Source organism: Oncorhynchus tshawytscha, linkage group LG07 (assembly GCF_018296145.1).
Source record: "Oncorhynchus tshawytscha isolate Ot180627B linkage group LG07, Otsh_v2.0, whole genome shotgun sequence".
In the NCBI taxonomy this organism is placed as follows: Eukaryota; Metazoa; Chordata; class Actinopteri; order Salmoniformes; family Salmonidae; genus Oncorhynchus; species Oncorhynchus tshawytscha.
The window spans coordinates 8971517-8991712 of NC_056435.1; the positions used below are offsets into that span (position 1 = coordinate 8971517).

A 20196-nucleotide genomic window follows, 5' to 3' on the forward strand; every position below is an offset into this window, starting at 1 on the left:
AGCCTGCGTTTGACACCTGAGCTGTTTTAAAATTCAAAGGCTAGTTCTACAAAGTGAAATAGGGTTATTTACACACAGTGTTTTATTATTACATGTTTTATTATAAAATAAGACAAACTATTTGAGATGCAAAACAACACAAACAACACACTGTACAAACTCTTAATTGTCAGTGTTTACTGCTTTGCAATAAAATATTTGAAAGTGAGAGTGAGCTTTCGGGTAATAGACAGCAGAGGGCACTGTTGGCGTGCAAGCAAGCAACACATGTATGACGTTCATTGGGAACTATTACTTTAAACCAAGTAGCAAGCAGAATATATTTTTTAAGTAACTGTTGCTAGCTAGATGATATCATCACACATTGGATCGAGCTATCTAGCAGGCTACATGACGTTCGCTGTGAGTACTGTACTTGGCTCCACGCATACAGTACGTGCGGGTTCGTCGTCTGCTATCTTACTAGTAGTACCGCTGGAAGTCCAGTGTCCTGGCTCTTGATTTTTTTTCCCTGAACGATTCTGAACTGAGACGAGCGGCTGGATGCAGATGATTGGTAATTGGCAAACTTGCTAGTTAATAATCCCTTGATGAATTAGTGACGATCATTGTTTAATTTGTTAGCATCATTTCAGTGTTTGCTGGTAGCTGCTAGAGACAGTTAGCCAACGGAAGCTGGCTAGCTGGAGGAGACTGAACCAGATTGGCGTGCTAGCTAGTTAGCTTCATCTAGCTAGTTAACGTCAGCTACGTTTGCTCTCCTTGACTCAGTGTTGGTTTCTAACGTTAGCTGCATTTCCTCTAACGTTAGCTAGCTAACTATTTAACAGGAATGTTTTCACTAGCTCGATAGTTATTTGTCTGTATAGCAAATAATTCGTCATTTTTCAAGTTGGCTAGCTATCCGTTTTGTTTAGCACAAAAGCTATCTAGCTAGCTATCTAATTTACTAAGCTAGCCAGCTAGCTTGGCTAAACCAATAACACCAGCTAGCAACTTTCACAACGTGTGCAGTAGCTAGCTAACTAGCTAGGTAACTAAAGTTAACTAAGTAAATTGTGTATCAATGCTTCAATAAACACGAGGCTTTATTGCTGTGTAACGTTAGTGTGTAATTCTCAGTTCAGTAGTCCACCTAAATACTATTGTTATTAACTAGCTACTCATTGTTACCCTGACTGTAATTACACTGTGTTGCTTAGTTTGTGTTACAATGAGGCCTATTGTTTGGAGTACTTGTTATAATAATTCTGTATCTCCTTGGGATTTTAGGTCCACAAGAAAGCGAAGAGTTACTGAAGAATGAAGTACAATCATTTCAGCAATCCTCTTCTTCATCCTCAGTCCTCTTGTCCACGACTGATCATATTTGTAGTTTGATCTGGAACACGAGTGACCTAAAACCTCTGGACAGTTCCTGACTGGACTGCTGTTACCTCTGCATTCTCGCCTTCCCCGTGATTTCATCTCCACAGCATACCCTTGAAATAAAGGGTCAACCTTTTGGGATAAACATTACACACTTTCTGGGATATAGGAAAGTGTGTAAAATATCTGGGATATAGGCCTACACTTCAGTTGAGATCTTCTCTGTGAGCAGACTAGGCCTATACATTTTTCCTCGTCTCGTGATATTGTGGTGTTATTCCTTTGGTGAGACCACTATGGAGTGGAATATGGAGTACTGTATGGAGCAGGTTATGCAGAAGGACCTGGGTCGGAGACTACAGGTGGGCCAGGACATCATAGACTCCATCCTGGACAAGGACAAGTCCCAGGACCTGGAGCAGGACCAGACCATGCTGGACAGAATGGTGGATGGTGTCGCTACCAACTGGGTCAACTCCAGCAATTTCAAGGTATTGGATACCATAGGATGGCACTGTCACAGGCAGCCAAAAACTCTGCGCAATAATCATCAGGTGAAAGTGACTGGTGTAACAAGTGTAGGAAAGAATCTGTCATTCACTGGGACATAATTCAGCAAGGGTGTGTGAGACTGTCACCTGGGGGGAGAATATAACCTACAGGCCCTGTGGCTTCAAACTTCACACAAAGGCTCGTTGTGCACACTATTAGGTGAATTGCTTTATAGGCCTTCTAACTACACAATCACTGTACTGCTGAAAGGCCATAGTATAATATGGGCAGTAACAGTAGCTGACCAGTATTTTTCATTTGTATTTATTTCACCTTTATTTAACCAGGTAGGCCAGTTGAGAACAAGTTCTCAATTACAACTGCGACCTGGCCAAGATAAAGCAAAGCAGTGCGACACAAACAACAAAACAGAGTTACACATGGAATAAACAAGCGTACAGTCAATAACACAATATAAAAAAATATGTCTATGTACAGTGTGTGCAAATGGCGTGAGGAGGTAAGGCAATAAATAGGCCATAGTAGCAAATTAATTGAAATTTAGCAAATTAACACTGGAGTCATAGATATGCAGATGATTATGTGCAAATAGAAATACTCGTGTGCAAAAGAGCATGACAAGTAAATAATTTTAAAAAATCAATATATGGATGAGGTAGGTAGATTGGATGGGCTATGTACAGCTGCAGCGATTGGTTAGTTGCTCAGATAGCTGATGTTTAAAGTTAGAGGGAAATATAAGTTTCCAAATCTATCGATTTTTGCAATTCGTTCCAGTCATTGGCAGCAGAGAACTGGAAGGAAAGTAGATGTTGGCTTTGGGGATGACCTGTGAGATATACCTGCTGGAGCGTGTGCTACGGGTGGGTGTTGTTACCGTGACCAGTGAGCTGAGATAAGGTGGAGCTTTACCTAGCATAGGCTTAGAGATGACCTGGAGCCAGTGGGTCTGGTGATGAATATGTAGCGAGGGCCAGCCGACGAGAACATACAGGTCACAGTGGTGGGTGGTATAGGGGGCTTTGGTGACAAAACGGATGGCACTGTGATGGACTGCATCCAGTTTGCTGAGTAGAGTGTTGGAGGCTATTTTGTAAATGACAAGTGGGTTAGATCCTGACGACCGTTGATGGCCGCTCACTAGCATGGGGCTTTTTAATAGCTGGTTGTCATAAAGAACCGGGCAGAATGAGGTGGATGGACTCTAAACCCTTTGGTGTCTGTGATCCCTGTGTATCCTAGTGCTCTGTTAATTTGAAGGTCTCCTTGACCCCCAGATCCCACCAGAGTAGATCTCACCTTGCCAGTCCTAGAAAATGTGTGATTGTGATACATCAGATGTAGCCTAAGCCTAGCTAACCTACATGTCCAGCACCCCAAAACATTACATCACCCACCCATTCTTTCACTATTAGGTCTTCACAAGATGAAGGCTGAGCAGTAAGGAATTCATTCTTCACCTAGGGGACGGTTACCTGTTTTGGTGGCCTGAATCCTTTGTGTTTGATCTGTATCCACTCGAGATGGTGTTCCCCTAGGGACATTTGTCCTGCGAACACTAGCTAACTACACAATCACTGTACTGCTGAAAGGCCATAGTATAATATGGGACTCTAATGTTATCAGCAGAGCAGACCATTTTGGCCCCCTACCCAAGCTTTAGGCTATTATCCTAGCTGATACAATTCCCCAGACTGTTTATGACAGCTATTCCAACTCCACAAATGTCCAGCCGAACAGTCAGTGGTCTCTAACGGCTTCTTCCATTGAGGTGGCGGAGCGGGACACTATCGACAGTATCACAGCTTGTTTTTGTCCAGCTCTGATGTTGAGTAATCTATTGACTGAGCTCAAGCAAGGGGTTCGCTGCTTTGATTTGTCTGTGCTTTCAGGCTGGAGCTGACCTCTGAACTCTATGTGTGATGAAGGGAGAAGCCATGGCAACCACTCTGCTGCCACACACACACGCGCGTGCACACTCACAAGCATAGAAAACAGCTTACCTCTCTCGCAGCGAATCAAAATGCTGCACCCTGTGCTGCTCTAGAAACGGTGTCCCCTCCAATCAGAGTGATTGCTCCGAGAGAACAGTAGAGTAATGGGGACATGGACTCCCACGGCGATAGTGGTGAGCTTATTTTACAAACTATCATTAGGCTACCCCAGATAGACACCAGGGCAAACTGGGTATTATCTACCTGGGCTGGCCCCCACAAGTAGAGGGGAGAATGCCACATATGAATGGCTAGGAATCAATGAATAGGCTAAACCCCTACGTGAAGAATGATCAGGATTTAGTTGATTTTCTCTAGCTTCTGTCATTGCCCTACTTGTAAAGACCAGTTAGTTTTTATTATCAGCGCCAGAAGTGCTGTGTTTTTGTTTTAGCATCAGATGGGAATGAAGAAGGAAAGGAAGGCAGGCCTAGTCAAACACTGCAGGACTTTCAGAGGGAGGGGGCACTGCAGCAGGCTCACAGCTCTACACAGCTGTTGACATACAACCTGTTCTGAAATGGTGTGTTTTTGTATTCTGTCACTTCTGAGTAGTCTTCAGCAATTAAAGCTATTTACACAGACACATTTTTTGATAAGCAGCAATTATGAATTTGCATTTACAACCAGCAATAATGTTGTATGTGCGATGTGAACTTATCTACTAGGGAAATTTAGACAGCAGGAAACTGTTGAGAAATTGTTCTCTTTCTGGGGTTCTAAAAATTGCACCATAGCCCAAGCAAGAAGCTCAGGTGATGCAACCGTGTTGATTATGGCGTTAGCAGGGATGCTCTCACTACACGTGCTGTTTGCCACCCCAAAGGAAGATGCCTTCCTTAGTGCCAGCCAAGACCTAATCAAATCTCAAAGTGGTTTCCAACATGGTTAGTATTTTATTTTCTACTGTAGTCCTTCAGCAGCATCAGTAGGTTGTTACAATATATATATATATTTATATGTGTTTGAGGGCTTCCTTTGCTTTTTATAAAGGGAACAAAACCAAGATTTATCACATTACCCACAATCCTTTGCAACGGAGCTTGTATTTCAAAGGATTATTTTTTTATGTTATGCATTCTTCTCTCTCAAAATGTCTAACATTTATGCTTTTGTTGAATAGCCTATGTTATTTAGATAAAAATGTAAGTATTACATTTTTTTACATTTTGATCTTCATTCTTAGGTGGCTTTGTTGGGAATGGACATACTGACAGCTTTGGTAACAAGACTACAGGAACGGTTTAGGACACAGATTGGAACTGGTAAGCTATCCCTGGCAACTGTATGCATTGTATGCATTACAACACATCTTTATGATTCATAGTTTTCTTGAGTCCTCGTCACCTTGAGTTGTTGTCACACAATTCATATCTTTGTCCTTGCCTTCTCCCTCCCTGCCTCCCGTTAGTTTTGCCGAGTTTGATAGATCGACTAGGCGACTCAAAGGACCAAGTCCGAGACCAGGACCAAGCTCTTCTGCTAAAGATCATGGACCAAGCTGCTAACCCACAGGTAATGTCAGCACGTACCGTAGACTCACCTACGTGTTAGTATAGAAAATAAACCGTTTCATTATAATAGTAAAAAACGGACTACAATAAATGTATTTATTTGCAGTATGTATGGGACCGAATGTTAGGAGGATTCAAACACAAGAACAACAGGACCCGGGAGAGTGTCTGCATTTGCCTTATCGCCACGTTAAATGTGTAAGTTCATAATAGCCAGTAATGGTTTAAACGTACTATTTAATCTGTTTTGTCTTACACATTCTTTGCGTGATTTAATTATTATTATTATTTATTTTTTTCCTTACAGATATGGAGCTCAAGGCTTGACCCTCAGCAAAATTGTCCCCCACATATGTAATCTTTTAGGAGACCCTACAAGCCAGGTATAGTTACATTATTTTAGGCTATTAAACTATACTGAACAAAAATATAACCGCAACAATTTTACTGAGTTACAGTTCATATAAGGAAATCAGTCAATTTATATAAGTTCATTAGGCCTTAATCTATGGATTTCACATGACTGAGCAGGGGTTCAGCCAATGGGTGGGCCTGGAAGGCAATAGGCCCACCCACTTGGGAGCCAGGCCCAGGCAATCAGAATTAGTTTTTCCCCACAAAACAGCTTTATTACAGGCAAATACTCCCCAGCAAGCTGTCCGAGCGGCTGGTCTCAGACGATCCCGCAGGTGAAGAAGCCGGATATGGAGATCCTGGGCTGGTTTGGTCACACGTGGTCTGCGGTTGTGAGGCCGGTTGGACGTACTGCCAAGTTCTCTAAAATTATATTCGAGGTGGCTTATGGTAGAGAAATTCACATTTAATGCTCTGGCAACAGCTTTAGTGGACATTCCTGCAGTCAGCTTGCCAATTGCACGCTCCCTAAAAACTTGTGACATTGTGTTGTGTGACAAAATTGAACATTTTAGACTGGCCTTTTATTAACAGGGCTGTAAACAAATTTGTGCACACAATTTGAGAGAAGTATGCTTTTTGTGCATATGGAAAAATTCTGGGATATTTTATTTCAGCTCATGAAACATGGGACCAACACTTTATATGTGGTGTTAAACTGGATTTGACTTTGACACCAGCATTATTGGTGTTTTAGAACTCTGGTGGTTGACCAACAGTGTTACAGATTCCATGTGAACTCGTCAGACTTCAGTACTTTCCTGATATCTCTTGTCTGTTTATTCCTTGCAATTAGCCTGTTTTGTAGACTTTTTCAAAAAGGCTTTGCTCTTTCTCCTGTTATCACGCACTTCAACAGCATTACCCACTTCCTGTCGGGAACCGGAAGCTGTGTCCATGGACCTCTCTTCCTGTACTGATATAGTGCCAGTCATCTTTTATCATTGTCATATGCACAACTAAATTGACTATTACAGTCAAGAAGAGAGGATCTCATTTTATGTTCAATCCAGACAAATGATTATGTCGAGCGGTTAGAGGGCAGACAGATGAGTGAAGCCGTGTTAATCTGCTCTGTTTTATTTCCTGACACACAGGTGCGAGACGGGGCCATGAACTGTCTTGTTGAAATCTACAGACACGTCGGGGAGAGGGTGCGGATGGACCTGGGGAAAAAGGGTCTGCCACAGTCACGGTACCTTCATTCTGATACCAAGGCTTTCTGTTGAAGTGCAATCACCATGACCCAGTTCTCTGGTATCTCCAGGGAGCCCGACTGTCTGCTTTTAGGCTTGCGCCTCCTCATAATTGTATGATGATGCCTTTAAAACAATATACTGTCTTTTGTCTTTCCAGGTTGAATGTCATTTTCAGTAAATTTGATGAAGTTCAAAGATCGGGGAACATGATCCTGTCCCCTGTCTCAGGTAAGCACAGTACTTCCTTTGCTCTCACTGTTGTACTTTCCTTCTGTCCAACAACACATGGAGATATTCATCCCTTTCCATTGAGCTTTGTTATATTGAAACGTTCTGGTGTAGTGCAAGCAGCGCCCTGGGATTATGACTATGCTTAGGGAGTAATGGGGATCTCATATCCAATCTGGGCCCATATCAATAAAGCATCTGAGCATTATTGCTGATCTAGGATCAGTTTTGGCTTTTAGATCACAATGCATCAAATTTTACACAGCTGCTATCTTCATTTGATCACTGTTCTTGCAGAGAATTTTCCTGCCCAGCATGAAATGCAACTTATAGTGTATTTGAAGTTTAAAAAGGCTTCTAAAGTTTGTAATTTGCCCTAATGGAAAAATGGATCAACACCTACGAACATTTCTATTAATTATAATGCACATAGTAATTCACATTTCCTGTTGCTGCAGGGTTATTTTCCTGCTGTGTGAAACTGGTCAAATTAAGATGAGATGTATGTACAGGTGGGGACCTGATCCTAGGTCAGCACTCCTACTCTGAGACGCTTTGTAGATACAGAACCTGGGCTCAGACCACTTAGAGCTGGACAGAAAACCAACAACAGAGAAACCAGTTCTGTGTCCATGCTCTTTCAGAAGAGAACAGTTAGTATGCATTGAGCAGTCTCTCTGCAGCAATGCAGGGCTGCAGGCAGGGGGTCAGATTCTCCTTTCAGCTGCTCTCTATTGGATATGTTCTTGGTATTCTGCACACGGAGTAGGGCCTTACCCTGACGCAGCAGTATTGAAGCAGGACCGACTGATATCGGAGCTGTGTATCTTTGTTGCTGCGGCCGTCTCATTTTCCTCTCCTCGGCCTGTTAAGTCTGGGACAAAAAGGGTGTAATTGCTGTGGTCGCGAGGCTTCGCTTTCATCACAAGAGTTCACCCTGTAGAGATTAGACTGGAGCTGCTGTAATCTCTGCTTTCATTTAGTAGGCTGAACGACTTCATATCAAACCTGAGCAAATTGGCCAAAGCAAGGTGTCATGCTAGTTCGTTTATGGTAATGCCTCAATGACGTCATTGCCCGACATCTCATTGAAGTTTTCTATTCACCTAGTGGGCCAAAGAAAGGGAACCCCCCCCGTGCGGCTCGAAGGTTAACCAGGCATAAAGGCAATGCCTTGGCCTTGCCTCTACCACACCAGATACATCAAAGGGCTCCCTCTCCTGTGCATGAATGTCAACTGTCCAAGCAAGTGGAAAGAACTTCTCTCTCTCTGCCCAGGAATCCTATGTCCTATTCATTTGGTACCAACCCGATTGAAACAGGGAGGTATTACATCTGAATTTGTCCAATGAGAAACACTCGTTTTCATTTTTCTTTTTTATACGGCATACAAATACAGTATTAGGGCTATCTGGGCTGGTGACGGGAAAGGGAGAGACAGAGAGGATTAGCCTAGGAAGAGGTAGCAACACCAGGGACTCTGCTGCAGGCTCTTATTTTGTAGAAGAGAGTGGTGTCATTTTGCCATCCGTGCAGTCACAAGACCTAGCTAGAGGGGAGGGGGAGGAGTAGCCCGGAGTACGGTAGGTAGACACAATAGAGAAGAGACAGACCTACGGCAGTGTTTGTCCTTGTTGCTCACTGTTACTTAGCTCTGTTTAGTGTGTGGAATCAACAGCCCTGCTATGACCACAGGAGAAGGTATGGATCTCTTTCCTCTCTACAAAGGCCCTTTATAGCTACTGCATAGGTAGATGAGCTATAGTCGTGTTTGCATTGGGATTATTAGCCTATGTTATGAATATGGTGTTTACAGGTGGCCTCCGTAGGTAAATGAAAGGAAGCGATGTTGTTGAGAACTGCAGGAGATTTCATACAGGATGTATCTTTCTTTCATTTCTTATAAAGGAAATAGTTTGGGCTATTTATGTTACTGTGTTTGACATTGTACTAAGATGATGTTAGATACAAGGCAAATTAGGCTTGGTTCATTTTAACTCATATTCCTCCCCTTTGGATAACTTGGACATGTTTTGGTCAGAAAAAAAGAGAGGATGACTGAGTGTTACTTCCTGTCTACTTCCTCATCACTTCCTTGTTGCCAGTAGATAGTCAATTAAGGTGCCCACTGTGCTCTGTGAGTAGCCCTCCGCCCAGTGCACTTGTGACGCACAAATTATGAATTGGGGCCACTGAATGACTGGCAGAGGTGCTTTCTGTCGGTTGGGTAGAGTTACAGCTAGGTAGTGCTTTCATAGTATTTAGTCATTTTTGTATGTTATTAGGCTCCCCAATTAGCTACAGGCAAACCTGCAGCTACTCTTCCTGGGGTCCACACAAAACATAAAACATGACATAATACAGAACATTAATAGACAATTACAGCTGAACTACAGAACTACATTAAACAACATATTACATAACATTAATAGACGGGTACAGAACTAAATAAATGAAAATACATTACAATACATAGCATTAATAGACATGAAGTAAATACATTTTATAGTAAGATTACACACTTTCATATTGTTATGCCTTTGCAATCCATGCAGCATGTACTCCTAATAACAGCTACACTGCAGTCATCCATTTGTTTCTTACTCTTACAATTGCAGACCCTGATCCTAATGTCTCAGAACCAGATGTTCTGCAAACACTAGCGAGAATCTCACATTAGGAGCCACCTGTGTCCTTGGTTCTCCCTTTTGAAGTCAATACTATTCATAACAATAATGTGATTCCTAGATTCTCCTGACTGCAAGTGCACCCGAAAACGACAATGGAAATGCGACAATTCCTCCAGCCAAGGGCTTCAACCACAGTTTTTCACCCCAGCAACTGTGCTGTTCAGCTCTTAAATGAGCTACAGGTGGAGTTTCCTCCCCGTTAAAGTCTCAATTGAATCCTTCACCTCAGCCACCGTGTCAGAGTTTTCTCCAGCTAAAGTCTCAAGGGAATCCTTCACTTTAGCGACGTACTTTAGCTACCTTTTAGAGATCCATCACTCCAGTCCGTTCAATAAATTGGAACAGAGTCGTCGTCATCATCAGATGGGCTTCATCTACCTCCTTCGCCTTGTCAGGTGCACAGAAATGAGCTAAACCCAACATTATGCCGTGTTAGTCTACCGTGTTAGTCTACCGTGTTAGTCTACCCATAAAGGCTTAGCTAAGGTTTAGTGCGTGGCCTTTGGACTTATTCATCAAATTAACAAAGTCCCCTTGATATGGCGTTTCCTCCTGTTCTCATCAACTTGTTTTGCATGTCCATTTTCATTCCCACGCCACACTCACACCCAGTAGGATCCACACACGATAAGAATTCGCTCTCATAAAACTCTACTGACTAACGTCTGTAAGCTGACCAGACTATCATGTCATTTGGAGCAGTGCATTCTTACTCTACTGAGGCTTTGCTTTTACAAATGCTTTCTCTGAGCATGCACTGTTATCTTGAGACCAAGGGCACATCCTAGCTTTAACTTGAACCCAAACACCAAATGTGCTTGCGAGGGAGATGCTACAGCTATTTAAGGTCAGAGGTGCCGTGGTGTGCTGTTTTATTTGTTTTTTGAAGCTACTTTTACTGCTTGTTTGAGTGATTTGAGATGGCAGGGAGTTCCACGCTACAAGTATCATGGCTCTATATTTTAGGGTGCATTGCCTTGAATTTGTTTTGGGCTTTAGGGAATAAGAAGATACTTTTAGTTGCTTGCCTTGTGGACTATGAATGTCTGTCAGAGCTGTGCGTTAGCTGATTGAATAGACAGTTTGGGAGTAACAAAAATGAGAAGTGACAATTTTCTTCCCTACTTTGAGCCAGGAAACGTCAACATGCTGTTGACCTTAGCGCTCTTGGAACATTGCAGGACAAGAAAGTTGTAGCTTTAGTATGTCTGTCTTCGCGGCACCTGACCATATTACCGGGCAGAAGTCAAGATACCATCAAATTGAGCCTGTAGGACTTGTTTGATCAGTTGTGGTAACCTAGTCCTGACAGTTTACAGTGTTAAGGTGACACCAAGAAGTTTAGTTTCCTCAACTTGTTCTATAACCACATCTTTCATAACCAGATCCAGCTTAGGTTTACAGCAAGGGTCTCCAACAGATTGATTGCCAGCTACCAGTCGCTCGCAGGCCACTTATCAGTAGCTCGCCAAACAATTCTGAAAGTACATGCAATTTTCACGTGTTCTGCTGCAAACTGTCATAAACAAATCTCACAAGTATCAGACACCGCAAGCTCACAGCTACTGTTTAATCAACTCAACATTGACATTTATCCCACCCCTGGTTAGCCACTATTGGCTTAAAAAGCCAAACCTAACACAATGTCCGCCAATTCATTTCCAGCAATATTGCCCAACTGTCTGGGTGTTGCGCATGTTTGTCTATCACTTTGTGTGTAGCCAGTTGATGTGATGACCATCTTGTGGGTTGACAGAAATACTTTCCCCAAAACCATCTCAATGAAATGTTATATACAAAGTAGGCTTACCTGGCAGAATTATATCCTTTGTATCATGTTATTTTCAAACTTTTCCATGAAATGAGAAGCAGGAGTGCAGAATTGTCACTGGACCGGCACATTCGTCACTTGAATTAAAGGGCCAGATGCACAATTAAAGGGAATTGCACCCCGAAAAATATTTGTTTGTTTTCTTCCAGACCTAAAAAAAAAAGAAGTGATTTAACCAATGACATTCTGGCTCAGAACATCTAATTCCATTGTTTCTCTATGAACAATTTGATTTTTGAGAGTGAAAAACAAAAGAAAATCTAAAACCCAGGGAGAATACAAATAAAAAAATCTAATTTTATAGAGCCCCCCCCCCTTAAGTGGTTTATTAACCATTATTTTACCAGGTATATTGACAGAGAACAGTGCGGTACTTTCTCTCGTACAGTATGGAACGGGGAAGAGTTGCAAGGGAGAAGAAAATTGAAGAATGTTCCTATTTGAAAGCTAGAAAAAATGTGTAGCTCGTGACATGTTTCATTTTTTAAAAGTAGCTCTCATATTAGAAAAGGTGTGGAGACCCCTGATCTAGAGCTTAAGGAATGATTTGTACTGAACTAGTTTATTTGTTGGCCACCCATTCTGAAACTAACTTCAACTCTTTGTTTAGAGTTGCTGTGTTTTCACTAGCTTGTTTAAGTGGTTAATCATTAGTAAAAATAGAAAACAGTAACGGGCCAAGACAGCTCCCTTGCGGAATTACACAGTTTACATGCATTAGATTAGAGAGGCTTCCATTGAGGGAAAAAAATGATTTCTATTAGATTGCCATATACTTGCTCAAAAGCAGAGGGTGTAAAGCCATAACATATACATTTTTCCGCTAACAGATTATGGTCAATAATATCAAAGGCTTCACTGAAATTGATCACAATGATTCGTTCTTGGGAAGCAGAATGACTTTAGCTTCCTTCCATGTCTGAGGGAAAAAATGTTTCACCAAGCTCAGATTGAAGATATGAGAAATAGGAGCTGCAACATACTCTGCTACTATCCTCAGTAGCTTTCCATCTAAATTGTCAATACCAGGTGGTTTCTCAGTATTAAAGTTACTGGCCAGAAACAATTTGTTCACCTCTTCCACACTAACTTTGATACATTTAAAAAAAAAAAAAAAAAAATGTTAATTTACATAGTTTTTCTTTCATAATTATTATGGAGATCTAACCAGAGTGAAGAGATGGGATGCATGGGATGGGTTATGTGCACATGTAGGCCTATTCAACATTCATTCATTCAGGCCACACCGGATGGATTGTTTTGATGCTGGCTTCTTTTCACTCCTATTTGTCTCGTTGATTGTGAGAAATGACTCCTGAAATGTATGCGTTTCCTTGCAGAAATTGCGTTCATGCTTGAAACGAATGGGGCTGTTGAATTGTGCTGCTCCTGTGTTGTCCGGTGCTTGAGTAGCTCCCCAGTGAGAAAGTCTCTGTGCGAGAGAATGGCTGGTTTGTGTTCAAAGTATCGGATGGTGAAGAGGAAGAGCTAGCTGTGTGTTGATAGCCGGTGTCCTCCGGTACCGTGGAGAATAATGGAGCCTTTTCCTCAGAGGCACTGTAGGTTGAATACCACAGTATCACTTTCAGGTTGAAGCTGTCGTTGCTCTCTTCTCAAACAACTGGTGCATTTATCAGGGGGCACTGCCATCTAGGGGATGAATTAGTGAACGTCTGGTTTGCGTGACATTACTGCATTATAAAGTAGGTCTCATGTGCTTATGATTCATTGCTGATTTTGTTGTATTCTTTTAGGATGCACTCATGCATATTGACCTGGAACCATAGGTTATGTGTCTAAAATTGTCTTTCCAAACACTGTTGTCTATGTTCTTTAACGAGACAGGATTTTTTGTATTCAGACCAGTTGTACTGCCCTTGCTCACACAGAGGCCAGGGTTTTTCTGCATAGAAAAGTATTGGGCGGGGCGCCTAAGTGTTTTTTTTTCGGATGGAACGTTTTCAGTGTAAACTTAAAGGAAGTAAAACTAACAATCACCTAAATAAAAGCTAGAGAGTCAGGGATTTAAAAAAAAAAATTGAGTATTTTTGTCATTGCATGGGGCCCCCATTGATTTTGTTATGTTTGAGTCACTCAGATAGCATAAGCCATGACAAAATAATTGTAGGAAATTTGCTTTAAAACAGCTTCTGAAGTTTTTGGACTGTGACTGCACCATTGGCCACTCCCATGGCCACTCCCATGGCCACACCCACCAACTAAGGTCCTTTTTTATATGATATTCCCTCATGTCTCTCATCACTCACCAGTGATGGCGCTAGGCTCACTGACCTGTTAAGATTGAATTCACCGCTCATCACTTTCTGTCTGGCTCCTCCCACTCCTAGGCTGGCTGTCATATCATGGTGATAGAGAGGGTGTGCCCTTGCCTCCTCTCCCCACTGTGGGAGGTGGAGCTGTCCATCTGCTTTCTCTGTCGTCCCTGCTCCACGGACCGGCTCACTGCGCTCAGTAGGGAGGGGCACCTAGCATCACAGCACATCAAGTGCTTGTGTGTTACTGGGAGAGAGTGTGAACTGTGCATCAGGAGGGCAGCCATAGCCTGAGCCACGGGTGCTCACGCACCAGGTAAGGGAGAGTGTAGCTGGTACTGCTAGCTGCCTGCAGCGAGGGAGCTAGCTGGGAGATCTGTGGAGACCGGAGGCTATGAGAGGTAGGGGGTCTGGAGTGGACTGTCTGTCGACATGCTGAGGAAGCTCGTCTGCAGGAAGATCTGTGCCTGTAAGCTCTGCTTCTCTTTCTTCTTGACACGTGGTGGGGGGTGGGGGTAGAGGAGAGGAGAGGCCCATTGTATTAATATTAATGAGCGCCGTGGAGGAATGTGGGTCAGGTCAAAAGTGTGGGAGGGAGTCACCTGTCACTAAGATGAAGATTGGGGAGACAGACATTTTCAGCTGAGGAGTGACAGACCGGAGAGAACAGCTGGGTACACAGTATGCACTATAAAGACTGAAGGTTCAGACAATCTGAAGGCTATCGGTAACAATGTCTGGATTTTATGAGCTACGCTCATCACAGCTGGTGTTGATGACAGCGGTATGCTCAGCGCTGGGTTTTATATGAGGCTGGTTTATTCGACACTCACCTTGTTGTGATATTGACAGCGTGTCTCGTTTTAATATTGCAATGGGGGAGAGAAACAATGTGAGGTAGATGGCACATAACTGATGTGATGTGTTGGTGTGCTCCCCCTGTGTTGTGTGGACCTCTGAATAATGCACAGTGTTGTGTTTCATTGATCGCTGGTCCGGCAGATTACTCTGCTCCCTCCGGGCCGACTGACCGGGACTGACGTGTTCAGTACACTACCGTTTGGGAGGGGGGGGGGGTAGGGTAGTCACTTCACTTCCACAGCATAAGGTCACAACCACCGGTTACCGGAATCAGACCGAGACAATCACCTACATAATGAACTCTGATGACCCCTCCCCCCAATGTGTGTGTGTGTGTAAATGCCAAAAGGTTATGCAGGCTTCTGTGTTGTTGTAGGAGAGGATGGGATTGAGCACATGGTGCTGATATAAAACGTTTTTAGTTTGTTTAGTACAGTCAGCATTCAAATTGTGCCGGACTGTAAATAACTTGAATCCTCTGTTTTTGCCTTCCCTCCCAGATAAGAACTATGATGATGATGATTCGGTGGACGGGGGGCGGTCCTCCTCTTCTAAGGGCCCCTCGTCAGGGAAGAAGGCAGTGAGCATGGGGTCGTTCCGTAGGCCCAGCTCTGCTTCCAGCACCAAATCAACAGGTGAGACGCCCCTTCTGGTTCGCACCAGCAGAACCAGCAGTATGCCAGCAGTATAAGTGATGTTACGTCGAGCCATGTGTATTTTAACACTGTCAAATGTGATTTGTTCTTTCTCCTACCACAGTATTCCTTTCATTTGCTTCCTGGAGAATCCTTGTCTGTGTGCGTGCGTTGTTTCTGTTTTTTAGACATTATGATGACTAGATTATCGAGATAAGCCTTTATTTGGCAACGGGTATTAACAGGGCTCTGCATTGCAACCATTTTACTCACGTATGCACATGGAATTTTCATTTAAGAGCACCAGTGCGCCTCGAAAAATGAATGATTCTAGCTTTAATATGTCAAATACTTTTCATTGTGCTCCTAAATTTGTTTGTGTGCGCAAACATTTTTAAACTTTTTGTAAAAAAGGTCAGCGTAGAGCCTTGAATAAAATGACCTCTGTCCAGGATTTGTATGGAAGATAATTCACTGTGGAGCTAGACACTGGATAGTGTCTATAACCCAGTCACTGTGGAGCTGTCTGCTATCTATAACAGAGATAGTGTCTCTATAACCAAGACACTGTGGAGCTGTCTATAACAGAGATAGTGTCTATAACAGATAGTGTCTATAACCCAGTCACTGTGGAGCTGTCTATAACAGAGATAGTCTCTCTATAACCCAATCACTGGGTTATAGAGACTGTGGAGCTGTCTAGTGTCTATCTGTACCCTTGGAACAGTGCAGATGGTGAGGATGATGTAATGGAATTAGAACGCAGAGAGAAACAGAATACAAAATGATAGAAACATGGGATAATGAGCATTGAGCGTGATATACCCGGCATGAACTCCATAAGGCTGCAGCCAATCCAAGTTTAACATTTGTGTGAATAATAGCCTACTAGAATAGCTTCCTGGTAAAGTTAACAATTCGACCCGGTGTTCCTCTGCTTGTATCAGGGAGAGATGGTCCTAGTGCGGCTGCTGCAGGGGCTGTGGATGAGGAGGACTTCATCCGTGCCTTCGAGGAAGTGTCCACTATGGAAGTACGTGTTCACTTTAATCACAATAGCAAAATCATTCTGCGCTATTCTCGCTTGGGCACGTGAAACTGGTCCTATGTTACACGTCGTATATTAAACCCATTAGGAATGTGCTTCCGCTAAGTGATTCTTCTTCTCTCCTCCTCTCAGCTTTTCTCTAACAGGGAAATGGAGGACGCCATGACCAAGATCAGGGAGGTGCTGGCTGACGACAAACGAGACTGGGAGCACAGAGTCACTGCGGTAAGAGACGTCCAACCAATCGGCCCTTACCTCCAGATGACTTCATCACACTGGCTGCCTTCCAGTATCCACGCTAGCGTACCACTTGACGCCATGTATTGGCCATGCATTCCAAGTGTGGATTTTTGGATTGTAGCCAGTGACTATTAGGTGGCTGTTTCTATTAAGCGGTCACGTCTATCATTTGATTGGAAGTGTGACGTCGATTGACGGCTTGCTGGTTTTCGCTGCGTCTCCTCCTTCTCCAGTTGAAGAAGATGCGTTCTCTGCTCCTGGCGGGAGCGGTGGAGTTTGACGGTTTCTCCCAGCAGCTGCGTCTCACAGAGGCAGCCTTCAAGCTGTCCTCTAAAGACCTGCGCTCTCAGGTGGTCAGAGAGGCTTGTATCACTCTGGGGTAAGGAGACCTCTCGTCCTGTTCTCTTACTCACGGTATCAATTCAAAATCAAACAAGCTTTATTTAATGTCACCAAAGCCATTCTATGATTACGTTATACAATATCAATGCAATTTAAAAACAAAAATTGAAACTACAAAGAATTTTAAGAATACCCCCCCGCCTTACACTCTTTATTGTACAGCCCCATCAGTATGAAATAAGATAGTATTGATATCATAATAGCTTGTCTCTGTTTCCGTATGGTCCCTCTATCCTGCAGCCACCTGTCCTACATCCTGGGGAACAGGTTTGACCACTGTGCAGAGTCCATCATGCCCACTCTCCTAACCCTGGTCTCTAACTCGGCCAAGGTCATGGCCACATCCGGCATCGCTGTCATACGACTCATCATCAGGGTGAGTGAACAATAAAGTTATTTACATTTTGAATTGAGTTGAATTGAGCTGGGGGGGGTTCAGTTGAGTTGAGTGTCAGTCAGACAAGATGGTCATGGGGCTAGCCTTTTTTTGTTTGGAACGCGAACACATTTCTCCTTCCCGAATGGCTGCAAATGACATTCCACCGCATTCCCATGTGGGCACTCGTGTGTTCCTCACACTTCTATCCTAGAACAGCTAGTAACGTAAGGAGTGTAAACTGGACCTGCGACATGACGATGACTATATTTCTGTCCTCTCTCTGTCTTCCAGCATACACACTACCCTCGTCTCATTCCTATCATGACCAGCAGCTGCCAGTCGAAATCTGTGGCCGTAAGAAGGTAAACAAACAAAGAAATAGCCTCAGAAAGACTTATCGCACGCCAGCTGAGCGTCTATTTGTTTTCCCTGACAGTCTTCTTGTTCTATTTCCAGGCGCTGTTTTGAGTTTTTGGACCTCTTGCTGCAGGAGTGGCAGACCAACTCTCTAGAGAGGTATGTTTAAATGGCTGCTACTAGACAGACCTATAGACTCATACTTAGAGTTGTCCCCCCTCCTCAACAACACAATATTGTACTGCCGTGTTGTAGATGTACTGTAAACATCTTTTCTAGCTACTGTCCAGTGAGTTTGTGATGAGCCCGTCTGGGTAATATGAAACAACGTTGTTGTCAGTGAGTGTCTCCTCATCTCAGCAGTTTCCATGGCAATGCCAGGGAGGGATATCTATCCCATAAAAGCACACTGTGCTTCATCATTGATTTGAAACCAAATCTCTAACCGGGAGGCCAGGGGAGCTCTCGGGTCCCCTTCTCATTGATTTACGTTGCGCCCCAAATTGCACCCTATTCCCTGTATAGTGCACTACTTTTGACCAGAGCCCTGTTGGCCCTGGTCGAAAGCAGTGCACTATATAGGGAATAGGGTGCCATAGGGCTCTGGACAAATGTAGTGCACTATATAGGGAATAGTGTTGGTATTTGGGACGTAACCGTAGCTTTTTATGTTGTAGTGGTTTTGGTGGAGAGGGGGGGGTATTGTCATGCTGCATGCAGGGAGAATGAAGCTGTTCCTACTCTTCTTGATCCCTCACAGGAATGTAGCTGTTCTGACAGAGACCATCAAGAAAGGAGTCCATGATGCAGACTCAGAGGCCAGATCAGTGGCCAGGAAGTAAGTCGCTCTCACACTATGTCGGACATGCATGAACCATGTTTCTATTTGAAAATATGAGTTCACCAACATCGCATGTTGTCACGGCAACAACTTTTCCTCCACGTTTGATATTTTATCCGCCAACCTGAAACGTTGCCCCGCTGACGACAGGCTGTCTCACTGTTTCTGGGCCTCTGTCCTCTCTGTTGACTTGTGCAGGTGCTACTGGACGTTCCACGGCCACTTCAGCCGGGAGGCGGAGCAGCTGTTCCAGGCTCTAGAGTCGTCCTATCAGAAGGCTCTCCAGTCCCACATGAAGAGTTCTGACAGCATCCTGTCCCTCCCTGCCTCAGACCGCTCCTCCTCCTCTTCACAGGAGAGCCTCAAGTGAGACGCTCCACCCTTTCTATCTTTCTCCTTCTCCCCCTCTGTCTTCCTGTCTCCCTCTTTCTCGCCACGTCTCTCTTACTTGGCCCCCTTTCTGTCTTTCTCTCTCATTTTCTGTCTCTCTGTCTCCTTATGTCTGTTTCTTTCAGTTTTTTCTCTCTCTAGTAGAGAGTATCTTTCTGTCTGTTTCTCTCTCCCTCTTGGTCTGTCTGTGGTATGAGAAGTAGTCGTATTGAAGGAGAATTGATCTTAGTCAGTCAGATTAATCACTGTCTATCTCTCTCTCTGTCTCCACAGCCGCCCTCAGTCTGCCAAGAGCTCCATGGGAAACACCGTGACCAGGAGTAAGGACACTGGCATTACATGACTGGCGTTACTACCACAGACATTATTACCGCAGACACTCCTACCACAGACATTACTACCGCAGACACTACTACCACAGACACTACTACCGCAGACGCTGCTACCGCAGACACTACTACCACAGACACTACTACCGCAGACACTACTACCGCAGACACTGCTACCGCAGACACTGCTACCGCAGACGCTGCTACCGCAGACGCTGCTACCGCAGACGCTGCTACCGCAGACGCTGCTACCACAGACACTGCTACCACAGACACTGCTACCACAGACACTACTACCACAGACACTACTACCACAGACACTACTACCGCACACTGGAGAAAATGTATCCGATCTCTTCTATCGTTTAAATGATCCACGGCTCTGGATATAATCAGACTCCAGAAGATATATTTTTCATATAGACATATTTTCAAGCACTGCAACAATGTCCGTGACATCTACTGGCTGACGTTTTTGTAATTCTTTTTATTTATTTTTTAATTTTTTTTACTGCGACCTGGCCAAGATAAAGCATAGCAGTGTGAACAGACAACAACACAGAGTTACACATGGAGTAAACAATAAACAAGTCAATAACACAGTGGAAAGAAAAAAAGAGTCTATATACATTGTGTGCAAAAGGCATGAGGTAGGCGGATAATTACAATTTTGCAGATTAACACTGGAGT

At 43.6% G+C, this 20196-nt stretch overlaps 1 protein-coding gene across 17 annotated transcripts in view; it reads left to right on the top strand.

Annotated features, from left to right (window-relative positions):
* Positions 1–248: 248 nt before the first annotated feature.
* The window catches only part of LOC112253809 (CLIP-associating protein 1-B-like), a 40383-nt gene continuing 20435 nt past the window's right edge, over positions 249–20196 (top strand). For 16 of the 17 annotated variants that reach the window (XM_042324055.1, XM_042324060.1, XM_042324056.1 and 13 more), the window contains exons 1-18: positions 249–556; positions 1273–1859; positions 5062–5140; positions 5287–5390; positions 5496–5587; positions 5697–5772; positions 6901–6998; positions 7160–7230; positions 15386–15520; positions 16468–16553; positions 16701–16793; positions 17042–17187; positions 17451–17586; positions 17881–17951; positions 18046–18105; positions 18707–18784; positions 18986–19153; positions 19451–19497. In XM_042324055.1, the coding sequence (XP_042179989.1) occupies positions 1665–1859; positions 5062–5140; positions 5287–5390; positions 5496–5587; positions 5697–5772; positions 6901–6998; positions 7160–7230; positions 15386–15520; positions 16468–16553; positions 16701–16793; positions 17042–17187; positions 17451–17586; positions 17881–17951; positions 18046–18105; positions 18707–18784; positions 18986–19153; positions 19451–19497 (1735 nt within the window). In that variant the 5' untranslated portion in view covers positions 249–556; positions 1273–1664. Of the gene's footprint in view, positions 557–1272; positions 1860–5061; positions 5141–5286; positions 5391–5495; positions 5588–5696; positions 5773–6900; positions 6999–7159; positions 7231–8805; positions 8932–15385; positions 15521–16467; positions 16554–16700; positions 16794–17041; positions 17188–17450; positions 17587–17880; positions 17952–18045; positions 18106–18706; positions 18785–18985; positions 19154–19450; positions 19498–20196 lie in introns of those variants that run through there. The other variant, XM_042324068.1, reaches the window with a different exon arrangement.